The sequence below is a fragment of the Callospermophilus lateralis genome, chromosome 10 (genome assembly GCF_048772815.1).
Source record: "Callospermophilus lateralis isolate mCalLat2 chromosome 10, mCalLat2.hap1, whole genome shotgun sequence".
NCBI classification, from domain to species: Eukaryota; Metazoa; Chordata; class Mammalia; order Rodentia; family Sciuridae; genus Callospermophilus; species Callospermophilus lateralis.
The window spans coordinates 129,081,955-129,103,484 of record NC_135314.1 but is presented as its reverse complement, the minus strand read 5'-3'; the positions used below and the strand labels follow the sequence as shown (position 1 = coordinate 129,103,484).

The 21,530-nt window shown below is 39.6% G+C and overlaps 1 protein-coding gene across 1 annotated transcript in view; it reads left to right on the top strand.

The window, feature by feature from the left end:
* Positions 1–21,530, top strand: part of Col6a5 (collagen type VI alpha 5 chain) — a 100,576-nt gene that overhangs the window by 39,456 nt on the left and 39,590 nt on the right. The window contains exons 23-32 of the mRNA XM_076868198.2: positions 939–1,001; positions 3,738–3,800; positions 6,170–6,220; positions 6,336–6,371; positions 8,821–8,883; positions 9,871–9,933; positions 12,126–12,161; positions 12,344–12,380; positions 14,523–14,534; positions 16,661–17,148. Of these exons, the coding sequence (XP_076724313.2) occupies positions 939–1,001; positions 3,738–3,800; positions 6,170–6,220; positions 6,336–6,371; positions 8,821–8,883; positions 9,871–9,933; positions 12,126–12,161; positions 12,344–12,380; positions 14,523–14,534; positions 16,661–17,148 (912 nt within the window). The remainder of the gene's footprint in view (positions 1–938; positions 1,002–3,737; positions 3,801–6,169; positions 6,221–6,335; positions 6,372–8,820; positions 8,884–9,870; positions 9,934–12,125; positions 12,162–12,343; positions 12,381–14,522; positions 14,535–16,660; positions 17,149–21,530) is intronic.

The following is a 21,530-nucleotide window of genomic DNA, read 5'->3' as shown; positions in this document are numbered from 1 at the left end:
CCAGCCTCAGCAAAAGCAAGGTGCTGAACAACTCAGTGAGATGCTGTCTCTAAATAAAATACAAAATAGGTCAGGGGATGCGGCTCAGTGGTCGAGTGCCCCTGAGTTCAATTCCTGGTAACACCCTGCCACCCAAAGAAAGCATTGGCAGAATATAAATATGCTGAACCATGAACATTTCCTCCCAAACCTCATATATTATTGTACTACATTTTTCTACTTTCTCTAACTTCTAAAAATCATCTGTGCCATGCACATGTCTCCTTTGAACTTAGATATTTAAACTTGAATGCGAGTGATTCCCTGCTGCTCCAATCTCTCTGATTCCTAAATCCAGCTCTTAAAGTTACCCACTGAATCTGCTTGTTTCCTAAGTAACAAGAGTTTAGATAGTGAGGAGTGTGTGTGAGACATCTTCTGAATCTGTCCAGTTCTTAAGCTCAGACAGCAAGAGTTCAGAGGGTGAAGGATGCCTGTATTTGCTCAGTCATCTTCCTAGAGGGTGTGTGAAAGACCCTTTTGCCCATTTTTAGATTGGAAAACTGCAATATATCCTGCATGCCGTTGTGGGTGTGCACACAGGAACATGCATACAGGCAGCTGCAAAGTGGCCTGTTCTGACAAATCAGTGCATTGTAGCATCTCCCATGTTTGGAAATAATGTTTGTTGAGTCAGTAGTGACTTTCTCTTTCTCTCTAAGACCTCATATGGACTAGTGATGACCCAGCAGATGCAGACCTGTGGTCCTCTAAGTAGGACTGGGCCTTGAGTCATCTGTTCAGCTCAGATGCCTTCCTCCCCTGGGTGGCTGCACCCCTTGTTAAGGAGGCGTCAAGGGGCTGCTGGGAATGACATGAAGAAAAGTGAAAAACTTCTAATGGGTTTTCTAAGAATGGCTATGGTCTTAACTTTTGCATCTCTCCCCTTTTCTTTTCAGGGTTCTTCTGGGCTAGTGGGACCTAAAGGGAGCATTGGACGACCTGGACTTACGGGGAGAAAGGTAAATGCTGTTTCTTACGGATTTCAAGCGCTAAGAGCAAAAGTACATGCCTCCTTTCTCTGATTTTATGTTCATTTCCCTTGTGATGAATCCAAGCACCACCAGCATCTGCTAACCTGTTCTTTCCTTTCCAACTGCTCACCTCTGCCTTTACTAGGAGAGACAGTGATCTCGCCCATCTTGAAACAAGGCTGAGAACTCTTCTCAACTCCATGATTTCCTGGCTGAGTCAGGTGGGGTGGGGGGACATCAGAACTCAAGTCTGTTCCTGTAGGTTGTCCTCTAAACTCAATCTACCAGGCCTGGTGGCTCTGTTGGAGATGGTCAGAGAAAGTTATTTGCCTCATCAGAATCTCACTCCCCTGCTTAAAACCATCCATCAGATTCCCTCACTGGGTCACCTTGAGCGGCCTGGGTCTGTGTAGTTATCCAGGGCCTGGGCCCCTGCTTGATTTAAGGCTGTACTCAATCCTGGAAATGCTTAATTTCTGAGCAAAGGGTCTTCTGTTTTCCTTTTACACTGAGCCCAGCAAACTATGTCGTCAGAGTTCTCTTCCTCATGACCCTTGGGAAGATCTTCAAAGCTTAAGGTAGTAATAAGATAAATAAGTTCTGGGGAGCTGACATAAGCATTTTGGCTAGAGTTCATGGTACTGTATTGTATAACTGAAATTTTGCTAAGAGAGTAGATCTTAAATGTTCTCACATTTAAGAAAGAGTGGTAAAAAAGAAAGAGTGGTAACATCACTGGAAGAGGGGAACTCAGGACTAGAGGGATGCTTGACTGTGAAGGAAAAGAATTTCAGCATCTGTGGGCAGAGGTGCAGAGATTTATTTAGGAAAGCAAGGAGTAGACACTCAAAGGAGAATGCAGGCCATCTTGAGAGCAAGAGATGATGCTTTTGGGGTTTTCTGGTGCTTCTTTTAAAGGAAACTTGGTGAGGTGTGGGTGTGGGAAGGTATGTGAGGATGACATTTTCAGGATCCTTAAGTTGGTGTGGTCTCCGTTATCTGATGGGTAGATAATGCTGTCAGGCCCCCAATGTTATTGGTTTCTTAAAATATCCTCTATTAACTTACTCTATTTATTGGTGGACAAATTAACAGCCTGAAAAGTAGTTATCACAGGTGAGTGAACTTAGAACCTTTAAGATTTCCCAGATATTTGGGAGTAAAAAGCCTGGAATAGTTTGTGGTACTTTAAATTAAAATTGTATTTTTTTATTCTTTCTTTATGTCTCCTTTCTACCTAATTTCCTGATCTCCTCTATCCTACCTTAGTGATAAATTGAGGCAGTAGATGTGCTAACTAATGTGATGTGGGTAATAATTTCATAATATGTGTATGTATCATAGCATCATATTATACACCTTAAACCTACACAGTTTTGTCAATTATACCTCAATAAAGCTGCAGGGGGTGAGGGAGCAGCTTATGAGACCCCTTGCTGTTTACCCTGTTTAGTTGAAGGCTGTTGCTCATCTTCCTCTGGTGAGTCTGTCCCGGCCTCTCTCCACCTTCTTTTTACCTTCCTCCAGCTCACACAACATTCTTAGGGCTTAACTTCCCTGTTTCTTTCCCTTAGGTAGCCTCCCCAGGCTCACAAATCAGGCGTGGACTCCCCCTCTCTCTGCTTCCGTAGCACCTCAAGCTCTTAAAAAATTTTTATTAGTGCATCATAACTATACATACAAGTGGGACTCATTGTGACATATTCATGCTTTCACATAATATAATTTGATTAATTTCACTCCCCAGTACGTCCTCTTGCCTTTTCTTTCCTCCCTCTCCCAATCCCCTTTCTCTACCCTATTGGTCTCCCTTCTATTTTTTATGAGGTCCCTTTCTTTGTTTTTTTTCTATCTAGCTTCTGACTCTTGACTTTCTGAGTCTGACTTATTTTAGTTCAACATGATGCTCTCCAGTTCCATCCATTTTTCTGAAAATGACAGAATTTCATTCTTTATGACAGAATGAAACTCCATTGTGTGTATATATACCACATTTTCTTTATCCATCCATCTGTGGACAGACACCTAGACTGGTTCCATAACTTGGCTATTGTGAGTTGTCCTGCTATAAACATTGGGTATGCATGTATCCCTATAGTATGCTCATTTTATTTTTTTTGGATAAATACCAAGGGGTCATATGTTCGTTTCATTCCCAGTCTTTTGATTTCCATAGTGGTTATGCTAAATTACATTTCTACCAACAGCATATAAGAGTTCCTCTTCCTGATAGCCCACCTACGTGCTAGAACTTGTGATTTGTATTCCATTTTTTTTTTTTGGCACCAGGTATTGAACCCAGAAGTGCTTAACCACTAAGAGCCCAATTCTCTTTTCAACCAGACAACCTGCCCTTGGTGAGGGCAGGACCATATTTATCATGTTCAGTGGTTTATTTTCCAGGACATTAAGCAATTGTTGGATGAGCAAATGCCTCAGCCAACAAATCATCTTTCCTTGGAGTTCATTTTTCTACTCTTTGCTTCTCCTTCAGTTCTTTCATGAACACTGGGAAAGCAGTAACTTGAGTGGAGCTCTGGTCTGTGCTTGATATTTTTTTGCTTTCCTTTGGGAAGACCATTACCTGTACCTGTCCCCCTGCTGAGCACTGACACCCCCCGTCTCACTGGGAACCTTGAGTCCCCACATCCAGGACAGAACATCCTTTGGTGGGAGCTAGGTTTGATTGTACTAATCTGAAGCTCTTCTTGTCTCATTGACTAGGGAGAACCTGGAGAACTTGGAGGTCCAGGGCCAGTGGGGCCATCTGGACAGCGGGGAAAACAGGTATGAAATTTGAAACCCTTCCACTCCCAACTTCAAGTGCTAAATTCTGAGATAAGGAGAAGGGGGCTGTCACTATTGGCACAAGCATCTGTGGTATGGAAGGTACTTAGGCATCTGGGAAGATGTGGGGGCATTTCTCCAATATTCTACCTCTCTCTCTCTCTCTCTCTCTCTCTCTCTCTCTCTCTCTCTCTCTTTCTTTGAGTCTGCTCTGTTAAAATGAGGGAGAATAACAAGGGGGAGGCAGAGAGGATAATGAATGAGTTAGAATAGGGCATTGCAGTATTTTAGCAGCCAGTATGGCCATGTAGATACATATTGCTGAACAACAAAACTTCCCATTTCTCTCCTTGTAAAACTCTAGGGCAACAACAAGAGGTAGGGGGGTAGGGCCAAGAAAGAGAGCATCACCTTTTCAGGTTTACACTCTCTCTTAAATGGCTCTGGTTGTACCCAAATCTCGGTCCTTGGAACACCAAATATTAGGACAATTATTTCACTCCTTTTTTAAAAGAACATTTTTTATTAAAAACATTATGTGTACATATTATAGAAAATTTGCCAAGTGTATTATTGACCACAGCTTAGATGCAGAATCAACCTAAATATCAAAGTGAATGCATAAAGAAGCATTACACACACACACACACACACACACACACACACACACACGATTCCACTTTCCACTTTAAATAAAAGAAGGAAATCCTGTCATTTGTGTATGAAAACGTGGATGAACTTGGATGACATTATGAGCGATGAAATAAGCCAGGCATAGAAAGGAAAATACTGTACCACACAATCTCACTTATATGTGAAATGTAAAAAAAGGCAAACTCAGAGACAGAGTAAATTGATGGTTCTCAGAGGCTGAGGGGTGAGGGACTGGGGTGATGTTGGTCAAAGGAGACCACATTTCAGACAGGAGGAATAAGTTCAAGAGATGTGTTGTACATCATGATGACTATAGTAAATCATAATATATTGTGTTTTTGAAAATAGGAAGGAAGGAAAGGAAGAAGAGTATGAGGGAGGGAGGGAGGGAGGGGAAGGAATTAACAAATAACCACAGAGCCAGGAGCTCACAGAGAAATGAATATAAGGACACAGTAAGTTCCTGGCCTATTGCCATGTCCCACAGTCCACTGTCTCTACAAAGACTTCCAATCTTCCTTCATGGAAGTTTTTATCCATAAAAGTAAATCGGAATGCTTGTAGAAATGGTCTGGCTTCTTCAGTCTTCAAAGTGCCTTTTCATGATCTAATTTGAAAACATGAATATTCAAAAAGGAAAAAAAAAGAAAAGAAAAAAAGAAATGAAATTTACCATGCTTAAAAAATGGACAAGGGATACGAAAAGAAAAATTATCTACCATCTCACCATTTTGAGATTTTTTTATTCATATCCTGGAAATAGCAAAAAATAAAAAAGAAGGAAGAATCACTTTATTTTCCCTTCTTAATAATGTAGCATGAGCATTTCTTCCTAGTTATGACAAGTTGCTACATTTTTCTCTCAATGACACTTAATAGTTTTCAAATATTCTACCTTAATTTATTTGCCCAATCTCTTATTATTAGAGATTTAATTTTATTTCAGTTTTTCACTATCCTAAATGACACACCAATGAATATTCTTATAAAATTTTGGACAAACGCAATGTGTGTGTGAGTGTGTGTGTGTGTTATTTTTGTGCCATGCTGGGGATTGAACCCAGAGTCTAGTGCTTGCTAGGCAAGTGCTCTACCACTGAGCTGTGTCCCGGCTCCATCTTCTACATAGAAGTTTCTAGAATTTGTATAGTTGGGTCAAAGAGTATGTTTCATATTTAATTAGGCTTTGAATTCTACTTGTCTATGCCATTAGGAAAATTCCAACAATATATAGGTCCACGTGCAGGAGAGTGTTTGGTTTAGGGCCCCCACACCAACATGGATATTTAACTTTGTTTTCCCATCTTTACCATTGACACAAATGCTATCTGTTCAATTGCGTTTATTTGGCTCCTCGTGGGGATAAACACATTTTCCCTGTATATCTATTTGCCATTGAGCATCGTTCTTTGGGTAATTCCTCACCCATATTCATTGGACCAACTCCTAAGTTTCCAATCAAGAAATGGCCACTGGATCTGAGTCCTGAAGAACCATCCTTCTGTTTCCTGCACTGATTAGAGTGGAGATGGCCGAAGAAGAATCAGGGCATACCTCAGGAGCTGAGGGAAACCTAGCAACACACATGTTCCCAGGGTTCAGGGTCACCAAGCGGCCCCCTCCACCTGGAGGTCCACAGTGCTTCTCTACTGGTATTGGGTACAGTTAGTTTTTTTTCAACTTGGATAAATTGAAATGATTTGGTGTGTTTACAGGGAGATTATGGCATCCCAGGTTATGGTAATAAGGGGCAAAAAGGAGTAAAGGTAAGTATGGAAAACAGTTCTTTTTTAAAAATTGATAAATCAAGCCTAAATAATAGCAGAAGAAACCGAGGAAGTGGTATGCTGATCTATTTGTTTTCCTGCTGAAAAATTACAGGGCCCAAGAGGATTCCCTGGAGATATAGGGCAGAAGGTATTGTGCACATGAACTTCTTTTGTAATTAACGTGATCTTAACCTTCTTGAGAGTTAAGGTTGTAGGTCTGAATGCAGTGGGAAGGTGGGGGCAGGGTGGGAGCAGTGCAGTTGTTTCTCCCAGAGCTTTATGACTCCTATAAATCTTTGTATTGGAAAAGATAGTCCTGTCCTTCATTGCCTGAGGTCCCACACCTTGAAACCCCACCTACAGGTATCCTTTGTACTTTAGTTCTTCCTTCTCTTCTTGATTTCTCTGCCTTTGTTATCCCATTCACTACCTTGGCTATTACTACTTGTCCTTCATTATTGCGACCTTTGTTTCCTCTTGGCTGAAAGACGACAATAGGTTTCTCCTGGATCTTTTTAAAAAATCATTTATTTATTTATTTTTGACTAATCCACAAAATTACAACTACCTTATATTAGACAAAGGTGCCAAAACAATGCACTGGAGAAAGGATAGCATCTTCAACAAATGATGCTGGGAAAACTGGAATTCCATATGCAACAAAATGAAATTGAATCCCTATCTCTCCCCATGCACAAAAATTAACTCAAAATGGATCAAGGATCTAGGGATTAAACCAGAGACTCTGTGTCTAATAAAAGAAAAAGTAGGCCCTAATCTCCATCACATGGGGCTAGGTCCCAACTTCCTTGATAAGACCCCTATAGTACAAGAATTAAAACCAAGAATCAATAAATGGGATGGATTCAAACTAAAAGGTTTTTTTCTCAGCAAAAGAAATAATATGTGAGGTGAATAGAGAGCCTATATCCTGGGAACAAATTTTTACCCCTCACACATCAGATAGAGCACTAATCTCTAGGGTATATAAAGAACTCAACAAGATAAGTACCCAAAAAACAAATAATCCAATCAATAAGGACCTGAACAAGGACTTGAACAGACACTTATCAGAAGAGGATATACAATCAATCAACAAATATATGAAAAATTGCTCATCATCTCTAGCAATCAGAGAAATGCAAATTAAAACTACTCTAAGATACCATCTCATTGATCTTTGATCTTCTATTTTGATCTTTTCTCTGCTTCTGTTGGTCCCAAATACTACAGTCACTGGATTTTCCCCAAAGCATAGCCTCACTATGCTGCTTCTTTTTTTTTTCTTTCTTTCTTTCCTTTTTTTTTTTTTTTTGGTACCAGCGGTTGAACTCAGGGGCACTCCACTACTGAGCCACATCCTCAGCCTTTATTATTTTTTATTTTGAGATAGGATTTCACTAAGTTGCTGAGGCTGACTTTAAACTTGTAATTCTCTTGCTGCTGGGATTACAGGCATGTGCCTGGCTTGTTATGTTACTTTCTTGATCAGACCTCTTCTAGAATTCCTCCTTGACTATTAGATTGAAGATGGGTCTTCTGTTTCAACCAAAGTAGCTCACATTACATGTGTATGCATAATAATTCTGTAGAAAGATTTTCTATTTCAAAAAAATGTTCAGAACAGTGTTTTCCACATAGTTGGTACTCAGATCAAAATGCAAAATATAGGTTAAAAAATAGAATATGTCTAATCAAATCCCCTATAGGAAAGCAGCCAGTTTTTGGATTCTCTTAAAAAGTATTTTTAACTGATGATTTACCAAAATATTCTTTCTTTAGGCAGAAAAGGATTCAAGGGAGATGAAGGGAATTGGAGGAGAGGGGGTGGAGATGTTCAAAGTATGTTATGTGCATGTATGGTTAAGCCACAATGAAACCCATTATCTGTATAATTAAAAATGTACTAGTGAATAAAAAAAGACAATTCCAAATTAAAAAGGAAAAAAAAGGGACACAAGAAGAGATTATATGAATAGCTATTAGGACAAGAGTTCTCCTTATAGAGGATCTGTTTTCTAATTTACTGATAAAGGGAGAAAATTAGCATATATAAATTTACTGAAATATGTGAAATAAGCATATTGATAAATAACTGTTAAAAGTCAGAAAAATTTTTTACCTTCAACTTTTAAAAATAATTCATTAATTTAGGAAATAATTAATTATTTTGTATTTTATATAGTCAGTACTTTCTATATTTTCCATGGTTTTTAAGCATTTTCTTTGGATAGTTTTAGTAACTGGAAGTCATTGAGTTGGTATTTATATGCAAATATTTGCATTATTTGAATATTAAAATAATACAGGGAATATCTAAATGGATCTAATGATAGTTCCAAATGGCAGGAAAAGATGACATTTAATGTTGTATTGGCCTTCATTAATATATACATTATAATTCTTTTTTTTTTTTTTTTTTTTTTTTTGGTACTGGGGATTGAACCCAGGGCCTTGTGCATGCGAAGCAAGCACTCTACCAACTGAGCTATAGTATATTCTTATAAGAGCAGTTCAATTTTGGTTTGGAGACAATTTTTTATTCTCTTATAGCACATATGTTAACATCTTGATTTTTTTATTCTCTGACTCTTCAGGGTATTGTTGGTGATCCTGGAATTCCTGGGAACCCTGGACCCAAAGGGTTTAGGGGACTATCAGTAAGTGACCTGAGATTTCAGAAATAGAAAATGTTTCTTTTGCAGACTCTGCTTTCATGTTATAATATTAAATGTGGATTGTAGCTCCTTCCCAGGGGCATCTAAAATGCCACTAGCTAGCTATGTGACCTTCCGTACACCTTTTCAGGGCCTCTATTTCTATAACCTAAGAACTAAACATAGTGACATCCAAGGTCACTTTCAGTTCTAAATGTCTACGGTTCCATGAATCTGAACTACCGTAGAGATTTACAAATTGATGACTGGCTGTTGCAGAAATATCAGTGCCTTTCAGTCTTTTCTAAGGCACATGTAATCCCAGAATGTTAATACTGTGAATGGAAATGAAACTGTCATCTTCCCTCAGGGTCCCTGAGGGTTTTCTGATGATTCTTCTACCCATAAGAAGGTCATATGGGGTATTTGTTTGGATAAGAATACTAAGATCTTCTAATTAGCAAAATATGGACTAGATTTTTTATGCTCATTTAACTCCAAAATGCTGAGACGAGCATCCTTTTCATTTTAAAGTTTGAATGCAGCTATCAGTGGTCCCTTTCAGTGTGAAAGAGATGTAATTCAACATAAACTTTCCATCTGGCTGGATACATTTCAGTGGACACTCATGTCCTGCTTCTTATTTATCTTTTACAGATGAGAAGCTTTTTTAAAAACTAGATCTCTGTGCACCCCAGTATATTCGCTTTTTCTATTAGTGCCAATTCCAGTTTATGGCTAATTTAGATTTCAGTGCACAGCTGGTGCCAGAGCACAGTATATCACTGAATGAAGGGCTAAGAGGTAAATGGATGCTTACCAATGATTAAGAATGCAGAGCTTATATTACAAGTAAACAATTGATCTGTCTTATATTAGCAGCTGCTCTCTTTTAAAAATAATCTTTAAAAATTATAAACTTTGATTAAAACTGAGGTAGCCCCCCCTGAATAGAAAAATATTGACTCTACTGTATGTTCCTGTCTGCAGTTCACCGTAGGCCAGAAAGGGGAAAGTGGACTTCCAGGATCCCGAGGCCTGCCAGGACGGAGAGTGAGTATTTGCATGAGAACTAAATAGTATGTGCTGCTTCCCGGTAGATTCCATAGAAAGGGCACAGAACTTACAGTCAGAAGCACTAGGTTTGAATCCAGATTCTGCTTTTTACTAGGTAGTATGCCCTTGAGATAGTCACTGGGTCTCCCAGTTTATTTCTAAAATGGGGATGACATATCCTCTCCTGACCACCTCAGAAAGTAGCTGTGAGGATCAGATAATCAAATGCAAACACTCTGCAACCTTTAAAGTGCAAATATTAGGTGTTATTGTGGTTTATTACTGAAGGCTTTAAAAAAGAAAGGGGATTGCATGAACTTTGCAAAGGTATCCTAGCAAAATGTCCATCACGTGAGACAGTTGATAAAGTTTGCCAAAACCATGATTTTTGCCTCCCTATCCTCCAAATTAAGACTTTAGAGAAAGCTGGAAATAGAACTGCAACTTCTCACTCTGATTCTATTACAAGAGAAATGTCACCTCTGGAAGCATTCCCAGGCAGTCAGTCAGGTACATCTCCCACTGACCAAATATCCATAATCTCGACTTGAGTTCCTTTCAGGTGGTTGTAATGATTTAGTTACAGCTCTCTCCCATCACAGGCACAGTCAGATAAGAACTAAATATTGCAGCACCTGTGGTTTGTAGAGGAGCCCCAGGCAGCATTGTGTAAGAAATGGATAAATTGCTTCTCTTGCTTTATGCATCAAGGGGTTCTTGAACTTTGGATTGTATAATGGAAAAAACAGGATTGGTCTTGTGATAAACTGATAATATAATTTTTTCTTTCTTTTGCATCAAGGAATGGGTGAATATTCTTAGTCATGTGGGTGACCATCAAGTCTCTGTGCCAGTCCTTGTCTGCTCTGGATTGATCTTTCCAGATTCTGGGACTATCATTTGGGCCCCCCACCCCCATCTTCCTGGTCTTGCACTTGGCCTGATGGATCTGGACTGTAATGTGGCTTCTTGATCTCAGGCCTTTGATCCTCAGATTTGCTTAAGAACTTTCTCAAAGTTATTATTAAGCTTGCTCTTTCAGGACACACTCTTCACAGGTGTGATTCTCTGTAAAATGTGGGCCTCCTCCTCCATTTATTAGCCAGAAACTGTGATTCTGTCTGCTTAAGGTGTCATGTATTCTTTTCTGTTTTCTGCCATAACTTGAAAAAGGATGGTTGAGACTCTACCTTTTAGTGATTTGCATCAGGAAGATAACATGCTCCTACGAATAGAATCATGGATACCACACGATTCTGATCAACACCAGAAGCACACCACGGGCTACCTCTGCTTTTGGCAAACATTTACCTGGTTATTGGATGCATATATACATGCATGGATGGTTGGATGGATGTAGAGAACCAGTTGTCATTGAGGACAGAGATTCTTGCACTGATATCCATGAATAGGCTTCTGGGAGGCAGGAGTCCATTAAAACTGTACAAGTGTGAGCACATAATAGCATTTTTCTGAAATGAGCATACTAGCATTCATTAGTTACTTAAAGGGATCTATACATGAAAATATATTACGAACCACTACTAATAAGAAACCTAATCCCGGATAAAAGGAACTAAGAAGAGGAAAAAAGAAAAGCTCAGGATGCTGAGAAGTAGGATTAACTTCTTTCTAGAAACCTTCCTTGATTTATCTCACCCAATTGGTTTATTGCTTTGCTCCATGACCTCTTGGCATTTAGAGCTTAGTGTGTAAGCTCTTACTTGAGCTCTTATTTTCACTTTGCTATGCAGTTGTTTTGGTTCTTTCACATATGTTGGGGTTGCATTTTTAAAATCCCTAATTTGTAATATAACCGTATCCCTTCTTAGCACCACCCTTTGTGAAGTCTGTTCTTTACTGTTTTATGCATTCTTACAAGAGAAATGCCTGAAGTGTTGCATCTTTCATACAAATATCTTTAGGAAATGCTTTTGCTTCTTCTTACCACCCTAGAAATAATTCAGTTCATTTTGGGTAGACATTCGATTACCTAATCTACATTGAAATTAAAAAAGTTTGCAGCCTTGATGTGAGTGGGGAAAATGTCTTGTCATGAGCCCACCAAAGGGAGAACTTTAACTGCTTTCTGTCAGCTGTGCTGTTTAAGAAAGGTTTTGTTTTCTCATTTTATTACTAAAGACTCTAGTTCACAAGCCAATAACTTGCTCTGTTTTTTGTTTTCCTAGGGTCCTAAAGGCGTGGCAGGACAGCCTGTACATTCTGTACGTATCTCCTAAATCATGGGGGGGGAAAAAAAAGAAAAGAAAGAAAGAAAATTCTAATCAGTTTACCAGGAAATAAATACAATCACCAGGCAATCAACTGTATTTATGTTTATTTCTCTCTCTCTCTCTCTCTCTCTCTCTCTCTCTCTCTCTCTCTCTCTCTCTGTAAAAAATTACAGCAATGTGATCTGATCAAGTTCTTGAGGGACCACAGTCGTGAGTATTTACGTGTCATGAAGAAGTGTGTCAGTGGTTCTGGGCACTTGGGATTAAACCCCCCTTAGCACAGGTCTGTGGAATCAGAAGGCTGGATTCACTGATGGAGAAGCCTCTGTAGCAGGATTTCCTCAAGTGCCTACTGTGGGGACATCTCACATCAAAAGTGGGAGGAAAAAGGGTATAAGTAAAAATGTGGGAGCTCCTGAAGGGGAGATGCATACAGGAAGAGAAGATATGCATATGGGAAACAATTAGAGACCAACTCAAAAGGTGTATGTATTTGCTCACATTAGGAATCCAACCATTATGTGCAAAAGGATTGAGAGGGCACTGTATTCAGGGAATGAGCATAGCAGTTTAGGGTTAATTACTTAGTTATTTAGACATTGACATCACTCAAATTCTGGTGGAGGGAGGTGAGAACTAGAGCCTGGGACCACAGAGAGGGAAGGAAAGAGCCACTGTAGGGGGAAGAAGTGTGATGATCAAGCTTCCTCCAGGCATTGCCAGTCTTCTCAGTGAAATCAGATATCTTCCCAAGATGACCCAGGATAGGTGGAAAGTGTCAGGGAGGTGAAGACTAGTTGTTGGAGGGTTTGGACTTTGAAGGGAGAAGTTTTCCAACACTAGATGAAAGGAGTCAGCCAGTAATTAGAGGGTTGAGGAAAAGCAAGTAGGTTCTTGAACCACACTGGGTCCTGATTGGACTAGGCGGGGACTCCAGAATGCAGAATGGAGATAAGACTTTGAGTAACAGGCCTTTAGGGCTTTGTAGATGACATCACCATGACAGGTTGGACCCGTGGTCTAATATCCTTTTACTCTCCAGTCTTGTTGAAGCTCTCTGCCACCTGGGATAAGGGCCAGATGCTGATCTGATGGCTGGGACCCTCCCCTGAGATAGAAAATAGATCCAGAAGTCTGGGGGCCATGGGGAGAGAAAGAGGTCAGCCAACAATAAAATAGCACTGCCCAAATGGTCCGTGCTTTGAAGGGAGACCTAGAAGTAGAAGACGTTTAGGAAATTTAAATAAATAAGTACTTAGACAGATAGAGGAAAAGTAATTTCTCCCAGAGTCAACCAGGCTTGATAGATTCAGTCCCATTAGGTGAGTCTAGATCCATTTATTTGCCTGTAGCCTTGCAGCTGGGTTTGAAGTTAGCACATGAAAGTTCTCTGTCAGACAAAAGGATCTGATTTAGATTTTGTGATGCAGAGGAGATGTGGGTTATGGATACTGATGATGACCATCAGCATCTCAGTGGCCATAGGACTAAGACAAACACAATAATGTTGGTGAGAGCGGATCTGGTGCTGGGATACCTGGGCAGAAAACACCAGTCTGTCACTTTTATATATATTTTATTAATATATTAACTCTTTTATTAGATTAGTGGGACTCATTGCTTCCTAAGAATTGAATAAACTGAACATGGAAATTTTCAGGACTGTGGTTTCTTAAAGATTTACCCATATTGCCCTCATGTGGCTCAAGTTTACAGAGTAAATCAATTGGAGACACCAGATGCTGTTTTATTGAAAGAAACCCTTGGGTTTCCTACCCACCCTCTTTCTTCTCTCTAGATGTAGAGATCACTCGAACAGAGGAGCTATATTTTTAATCTGAGACAAAGTTCATTTGAAAATCCCCTCATCATCCTCCAAGAAAATAGAAGTTCCCAAAGAGTTCATCAGGGAAGAAAACAAAGACCCTATATTTCAGTCTCATGTTGCTGAATGACTCTCTAAAGGCTCTAAGAAGAGAGACAAAACAAATTGAATTTCAGCTATCTTGTCATTTAATCAGAGCCCCATCTATTCTAAGACAAGTGATCAGTGTTTCCATTTCACCCCAAATTCTGCTCAGGTCATCTGTCCATAACTCGTAGGGGGAAAATGTCAGGAAGGTTCACAAATTAACAAAATTCTGTGGGTATCTTTCTCAATCCTTTAAACTTGGCTTCCTGTAATGCAGAAATTAGCCTCATTTCCAATTAGAGTCAAAGAAAATCTTAAAACATTGTTGAATATTGTTTTGGATTATTTTTGGTCTGTGTTCCAAAAATGTAACAGACTATTTTTTTTCTCTTTCTCTCTCTCTCTCTCTCTCTCTCTCTCTCTCTCTTTAATATATATAGCTTGTTGGAAAGGTGAGTGTTCTTACCATACTATTTCTTGATGAAATAATTATTGTGTCTGGATGAGACCAATTTGAAAGAAACCCTTACCTCTCTTGAAAAATGGACTTCTTCCTTCTATGCAGATGTTTTTCTTGTTTTCTTAAGGCTGTAACTGTCATTGTCATGTGTGACCCAATTGTACCTTGAGGTGCCCTAATCCAACCCCTCCATAGTATTGTCTTTTCTAGGTCCTGTCACAGTTTTCAACTCAGCCTTTTAATAGAGTAGATTCTGGTTGCTGGGAGATCCAGGGAACCGGGTTTTGACTGATCCACACTCCACTGCTCTGTCTGCTACTGTCCCTGTTGATATTGTCACCATCTTAGAACTGCAATGTGACCTTTCTTCCCTATAACCCACATTAGCACCTGTGATCTCACCAAGTGTCCGCCACTTGTAAACCTTGCTGTGCCTGTGGATGGTGTGTCTAAGGCCTAGACTGCAGTTGGTGTTGCGTGACTCCTTAGATCCCTTGGATGACATGGCCATTGAAGCCAGATATCTCAACTTTAAGACCTCCTGGTCTCCTGGAGGCCTGCTAAAGTAGACCCTCAGGATCTTAGATCATCCCACAGTCTGGAATCTTTCACTTTAATTGTGCAAAAAAATTACCTTGCATGTGATAAATGCTCAATCAAAATTCATGGATTATGATTAAACGTGTCAATATTATGTGTGACCCAATTGTACCTTGAATCAGGTACTGTACTGGGTACTGGGAGGAGAGAGAGAATACAAATAGATATCAGTTCCACCTTCTAGGAGATTCTGCAAATATATCAGTTTCAGAAATGCTTTTCAACCACTTGGCCAATCATTTTTAGCATAGAGTTAAGAAATAAGGAATACTTCCATTTCTTATTCTGTGGTTCAATATCAGTTTTCATATTTAAAAAATTCTCTACAGTAAAATTCCTTGATTCAAAACACATCTCTAAATTAATACTTTTCTATTATGTTATCAAGAATGGTGGTTGAGGGCTGGGGTTATAGCTCAGTTGGTAGAGTGATTGCCTCACATGCAAACACTTTGGGTTCAATCCCCAAGATCACAAAGAAAGAAAGAAAAAAGAGAACAGTGGTTGAGATGCAGAATACTTTGAGTTAAATGTGCTTTGGGGATTAACCAGATTGGAAAAAAAGCCTAAGTAGATAAAATTGATTTTTTTGTGTGTAATCTTTTTTTTCTCTTCCTGTGTTCAGACTGTAACAAGAACATCTAAAAATTAGGTTTGATGCATATGGAAGATTCTCTCAGAAATTCCTAAAGTTCAGTCATCCTACGTCTCTTAGTACTGAGTTGGGAATTACACACAGTTCCATTTTTGTAATAGCTCATTGCCAACCCGTGTTGGCCTAAGCTGCTCCTTTGTATTGTCACTCAGGCTTTTCATCCAAAAACCATCTCCCACAAAGCCCCTGATATAACCCTTCTTGAGGAACAGCCTCTGTCCTCTGAACTCCCATTAAGCCATCACTCTGTGCCTTACTGTATGAGGATCCTTTCCAGTCCACAATCCTTGAGGGCACAGCTGTGTTTGGCTCCTGTGTGCACGTGTTGCAGAGTAGATGTCTCACACTGCATTTTGAGTGGTAGGCACTTCACAAACATTTGTTGCTTAAGTGGATAAAAATCTGCCAAGTGACTTCATTTATAAATAATTTTTGAAGATTTTTTTTTTAAAGGAAAGGACATCTGCAAAATCCCTAACAAATTATAATTTCCTCTTATACATTTTTCATATATGTGTACAGTAAAATTCACTTTTTGGTTGTGTGTGCAGTTTGAACACCTGCATAGCTTTATATAACCACTACTCCAACCAGGACACAGAACCGACTCCCCCCATTTCCTCTTAAAGTGCACACTGATAGTAGGCTGTGAAGTCTGAGCAATACATAGCCAAATATTACTTGTATAACACCTTCAAGTTGACAAAGCATGTTCCTTATTTCTTCACGTGAACACCCCCACATCTAGAGCTGGTTGAAGTTCTTGCTTCACCTGTGTGTACCAGCTTCCCTTGGGTTAAAGAGCATGGGAAAGGCTTTAATCCAGTGAAATAACAAAATACCTGTGCTTCTCATTTTTGTAGAAAAGTGTCCAGCATATCCCACAGAGCTGGTGTTTGCCCTGGACCAATCCTCTGGTGTCACTGAACAAAGATTTAATGAAATAAAGGGCATCATCACTTCCATTGTCAACGACCTTCATATCAGGGAAAATAATTGTCCCGTGGGAGCAAGGGTTGTTGTGGTTTCCTACGACTCAGACACCAACTATCTCATCCGTTCGTCTGACTACCGCACCAAGAAGCAGCTCCTCCGGCTTCTATCCCAAATAAAATACCAAGTCCCTACAGAGGCTCGGGACATTGGTAATGCCATGAGGTTTGTGGCCCGCCATGTTTTCAAGCGTACGTACCCAGGAGCCAACGTGAGGAGAGTTGCTGTGTTTTTTAGCAATGGTCAAGCCGTCAGCAGGTCATCCATCCTCACAGCGACCATGGAGTTCAGTGCCCTGGATATCAGTCCGGCAGTCTTTGCTTTCAATGAAAGAGTTTTCCTGGATGAAGCTTTTGGGGTAAGAAATTCCCTTGGTGACATCTTTATTTTTAAGGTAGGGGTATGGAACAGCAGGATGGAAGTGGTGGGGGTCAGGGGAGATGTATGGCCTCTTGATCCCCTTTGTACCTTTTGAAGCTGTTTTGTTGAGAGTGTCCATGAAATCCAAAATGTAATAATCACAATAGTCAAGAACAGTGCAGCCACCTTTGCTCAGCTCCTGCTGCATGCCAGGTACTGGCCCTAGAACTTCACATATATATTCGTGTATTCTCACGATGCTCAGAAGTGAATGCAGTTGTTCGTTCCATGTTAAAAATAAGAAAGTGCAGGCCTAGAGTGTTCTGGCAACTTACCTACTTCTGTCCAGCTGCTGAGGCGCTAAATCAAGAATCAAATTGAGCTCTGTCTGAAATAAAGGGCCATGAACATGTCGCTCTATAGCCATCTGCAGGCCTGGTGTTTCTGTTTCTCTGATTTGTCATCTGCTCACAGTATCTTATTAAACAGTTGGTCTTAACCTGTGATAAATTTCAGGGGATCATCTTTGATTCCCTAAAATGGTTCAAAACATTTGATATATGTGAACCATTTTTTTCCCCCAAAGAGTTTCTGTCACTTTTGGATCAACAGACTTTGGAGGGATTAATGCCTCCTTCTACTTCCCCCTAAAAACTAAGGTCCAGTGACAACACCATCTAAGGTTCAGTGACATTTAAATGTATTCATATTATCCATGGAGTCCCTGATTCTGGAGCTGGGTGAAACCATTATGTTGTTTAAATCACACACATACACACTTGTACTGTGAAAAGACAGGCTTGTACTGTGAAAAGACATTGATTCTCTGTGAGAGGGAGAGAATCAATCTCCTAACACACCTAGGAATTTTCTGAAAATCAGAGCCACAGAAAGAGTCATAACAGATTCTGACAAAACGGATTATTGGAACTTGAAGTCCTGTGTTTTTCAGTTTTCCTGCTACCCTCATTTTTCTCCCAGAGGGAAACAAGTGTCAGTTCTGCTTTTAGAGCTGCATCACATTCTAGAAAAAGAGAAATCTGAAGATAAACCTCAAAATTAATCTTCTCCTCTGATAAGACCAAGCCCAAACCCTATGGAATCCCTAGCAGAAAAGAGACTCCACTGCTCTTGTTAGCAAGTCACTTGTCATTCACAGTATCTACAGTAACTGACCCAAGAAGCTCTTTCTTATCACTCTGTTCTTACCGGACAATAACCTCACATGTGAATTCTGTCTATGTGTCATGCTTGAGCAAGGCTCCCTTCAGGGATGGCATGAACATCCCTGCCTCTCCACTCTTCTCCATTCAAGATACCCTCTTAGCCTCTGCCCTCACCCCTCCTCTCCACCCTCTTCATCAATTCCTCTCTAACTCCATTCTAAAGGTGTTGAACTGTTACCCTTCAGTCTAAAGGTGTCTGTGTTCCCATATACTTAGCAACATTGGATTTTATCTATCAGGCTTTAAAAAAGTTGTTGGCAATATAATAGGTTACAACGAGTACCTCATTGTTGTTGCTTTGATCGAGATTTTTGTGTGTGATATTAAACATTTTTTTAATATTTATTTTTTAGTTGTAGTTGGACACCATACCTTTATTTTATTTATTTATTTTTATGTGGTGCTGAGGGTCGAACCCAGGTCCTCGCCGGTGCTAGGCAGGCGCTCTACCGCTGAACCACAACCCCAGCCCACATTAAGCATTTTTTCATAAGCTTATTGGCTATTTTCATTGTCCTACAGAACTACCACCTCACATTTCTTGTATCGCTCGTGTTTTATGTTATTTCTTTGACAATTCTAAAATACTTCGCCTTGCCTTTTTTTTTAAAAAAATCTCCATACTCTAAATGGAATTTAGACTTGCGATGTCCCACTGATGTTCTAGAAAATTCTAAAAAAAATGATTAAAGTTTTAGTAGATTAAATCTTTATAACTTTTTCCTGGCTCCCCATGTAGCAACTTTTTTAGGAAAGAAAACAGTGTCTACATTTGCTGTCTCCAGTGCTTCTCCTTGCATTCTCTCTTGAACTTAAGCCTAGTAGTGTTTTCATCCCTACTACTCTTCCAAAACTGCTCTTGTCAAAGCCAACTGTGATCTCTCTGTTCCTGCACCCAGAGGCTGGTTCCAAGTCTGAAGCTCATTGACTTATTAGCAGTACGTGACATCATTGTTTATCCCACCCTTCTCTTCTTGGAAACATTTTTCTCCCATTCATTTTCCTGTTTTTTCTCATACCTCATTAATTTCCCCTTCTTGGTCTAGTTTTCTGACACCTTTTCATTTTCCTGACTTTGAAATGTTGGAATTCCCAAAGTTGATTCCTCAGCCCTCTTCCCTATCTGCTCTTGGTTTCTTGAAGTCACCCACACTCATGGCTTTAAATACCCTCAATACGGGCTGGGGATGTGGCTCAAGCGGTAGCGCGCTCGCCTGGCATGCGTGCGGCCCGGGTTTGATCCTCAGCACCACATACAAAGATGTTGTGTTCGCCGATAACTAAAATAAAATAAATATTAAAAAATTCTCTCTCTCTCTCTCTCTTTCTCACTCTCACTCTCTCTTTCAAAAAAAATACCCTCAATAGTAGAAATTCATATTTCCCGTCCACACCATGATCCTGAACTCTAGATTGGCATACACAGCAGCCTTCTCAGCACTTGCATGCCTAGTGGATGGATATTTTAAACTTACCGGGTCCAACATGAAACTGGATTTGCCCCCAATACTTGCTCCATATTCAGCATCTCAATTAAAAAAAATTGCATTCTTCTACTTTCAGCTATCTATAACATTCTTCCACTTTCAGCTATCTATAAAAGTAATCTTTTCTTACATCCTTATCCAACATCCTTAATTTTAGCATATGTATATATTCAAATCCTTAATTTTAGTACATGTAAATGTGTATTTATATATGTACATATACATGTGTATGTGTTTATATTAAAGTGTATATATGCACATACACTTAAATATATTGCTATTCATTATAGTAAATACCTAGTATTTAGTACTCATATAAATACCAACATTAAGTAATTGTATAAATACTAGGATTAATATTATTAATGAAGCTATATATCCAGATTCTGGCCACTTTCTAGCACCTACACTTTTGACACCTTGATGCAAACACCCATCATCTCTTGCCTGGACCTTGCAATCACTTTTTCATTAGTGTCTTCACACCTAGTTTTGCTCTGCCACAATCTGTCTCAATACAGCAGCAATCCTGTTAAACCCAAGACACTAGATGGTTCCTTTGCTCAAAATATCCCAGTGTCTCCTCATTTCTGAGTTAAAGCTAAGACCTCTACAAGGACCAGCATTTTGAACTCTAAGTGGTCTGCCCCCGGGCCCTCTTCTAATCTCTCTGACTTCACTTTCTCCTTTTCTTGCTCTCACTTTCTCCATCCCTGACATAGTCCTTGGCACTGACCTCAAGGGAGCCAGGCACACTCCCTGCTTCCCAGGAGCCTTCCTAGGACTGTTTTCTGTGTCCCAAATTCTCTTCTCCTGGATATGACTGCTTCACCGCCTTTGAAATTTACCTAAATGTCACTTTCCCAGTGAATTCTATTGAAATGTCACTTCAACATCTCTCATCCCTATTACACTGATTTTTTTTCTGTAAATATTATTACCTCCCAGCATATGAGGTAATGTTACTCCCCCTGGTAGAAGGCAGAGTGGAGGTTTCATCTGGAATTTCTATATCCCCAGCCAATGTACCTATAACATTGTAGGCATTCAATAAGCATTTGGCTCACCCCAATAAATTTCCTTAGTTTATGAAATTGGCATTTAGTCTTTGCATGTGGGACCAATGGGGCCAAATACAAAATAACTCCCCCAAGATCCAATTTCATAAAAGTAGAGAGTAGGAAAGTAGTAAATACTTTCTAACTGTAAGGCCAGAAACTTATAAAAATGTTGTAATTCTCAGAATTTTATGTAAAGAAAAAGTATGGCTTTTCTGACCCTTTAATTTTTGAGGGACAAAGAAAACAAGAACAAATGTCTGGGTGGATTGAGAGCTACCCTCATTACCACCTGGGAGTGATGGATTACTTCCATTGTGATGAAAGTATTTTTCTTTCCTGGGGCCTCACACAAAGTAAATGCCCCCCAAACACATATTGACTCACTGAATGATTGAATGAATGCTCTATATTGCCCATTTCAGTGAGCATTAAGACAAAAACATTAATCAAGAAACAGATGAAATCAGTGTACGACCGAGAATATTAAGAAAGCAGTGTCTTCTGTCTATTGCCTTGAAATAGACTTTTAATTGGAATCTGTGATTGAAAAGTACCACTTGACATCTTCTAGATAGAGTGGAGTAGGAATTGTTGGCATCACTACTT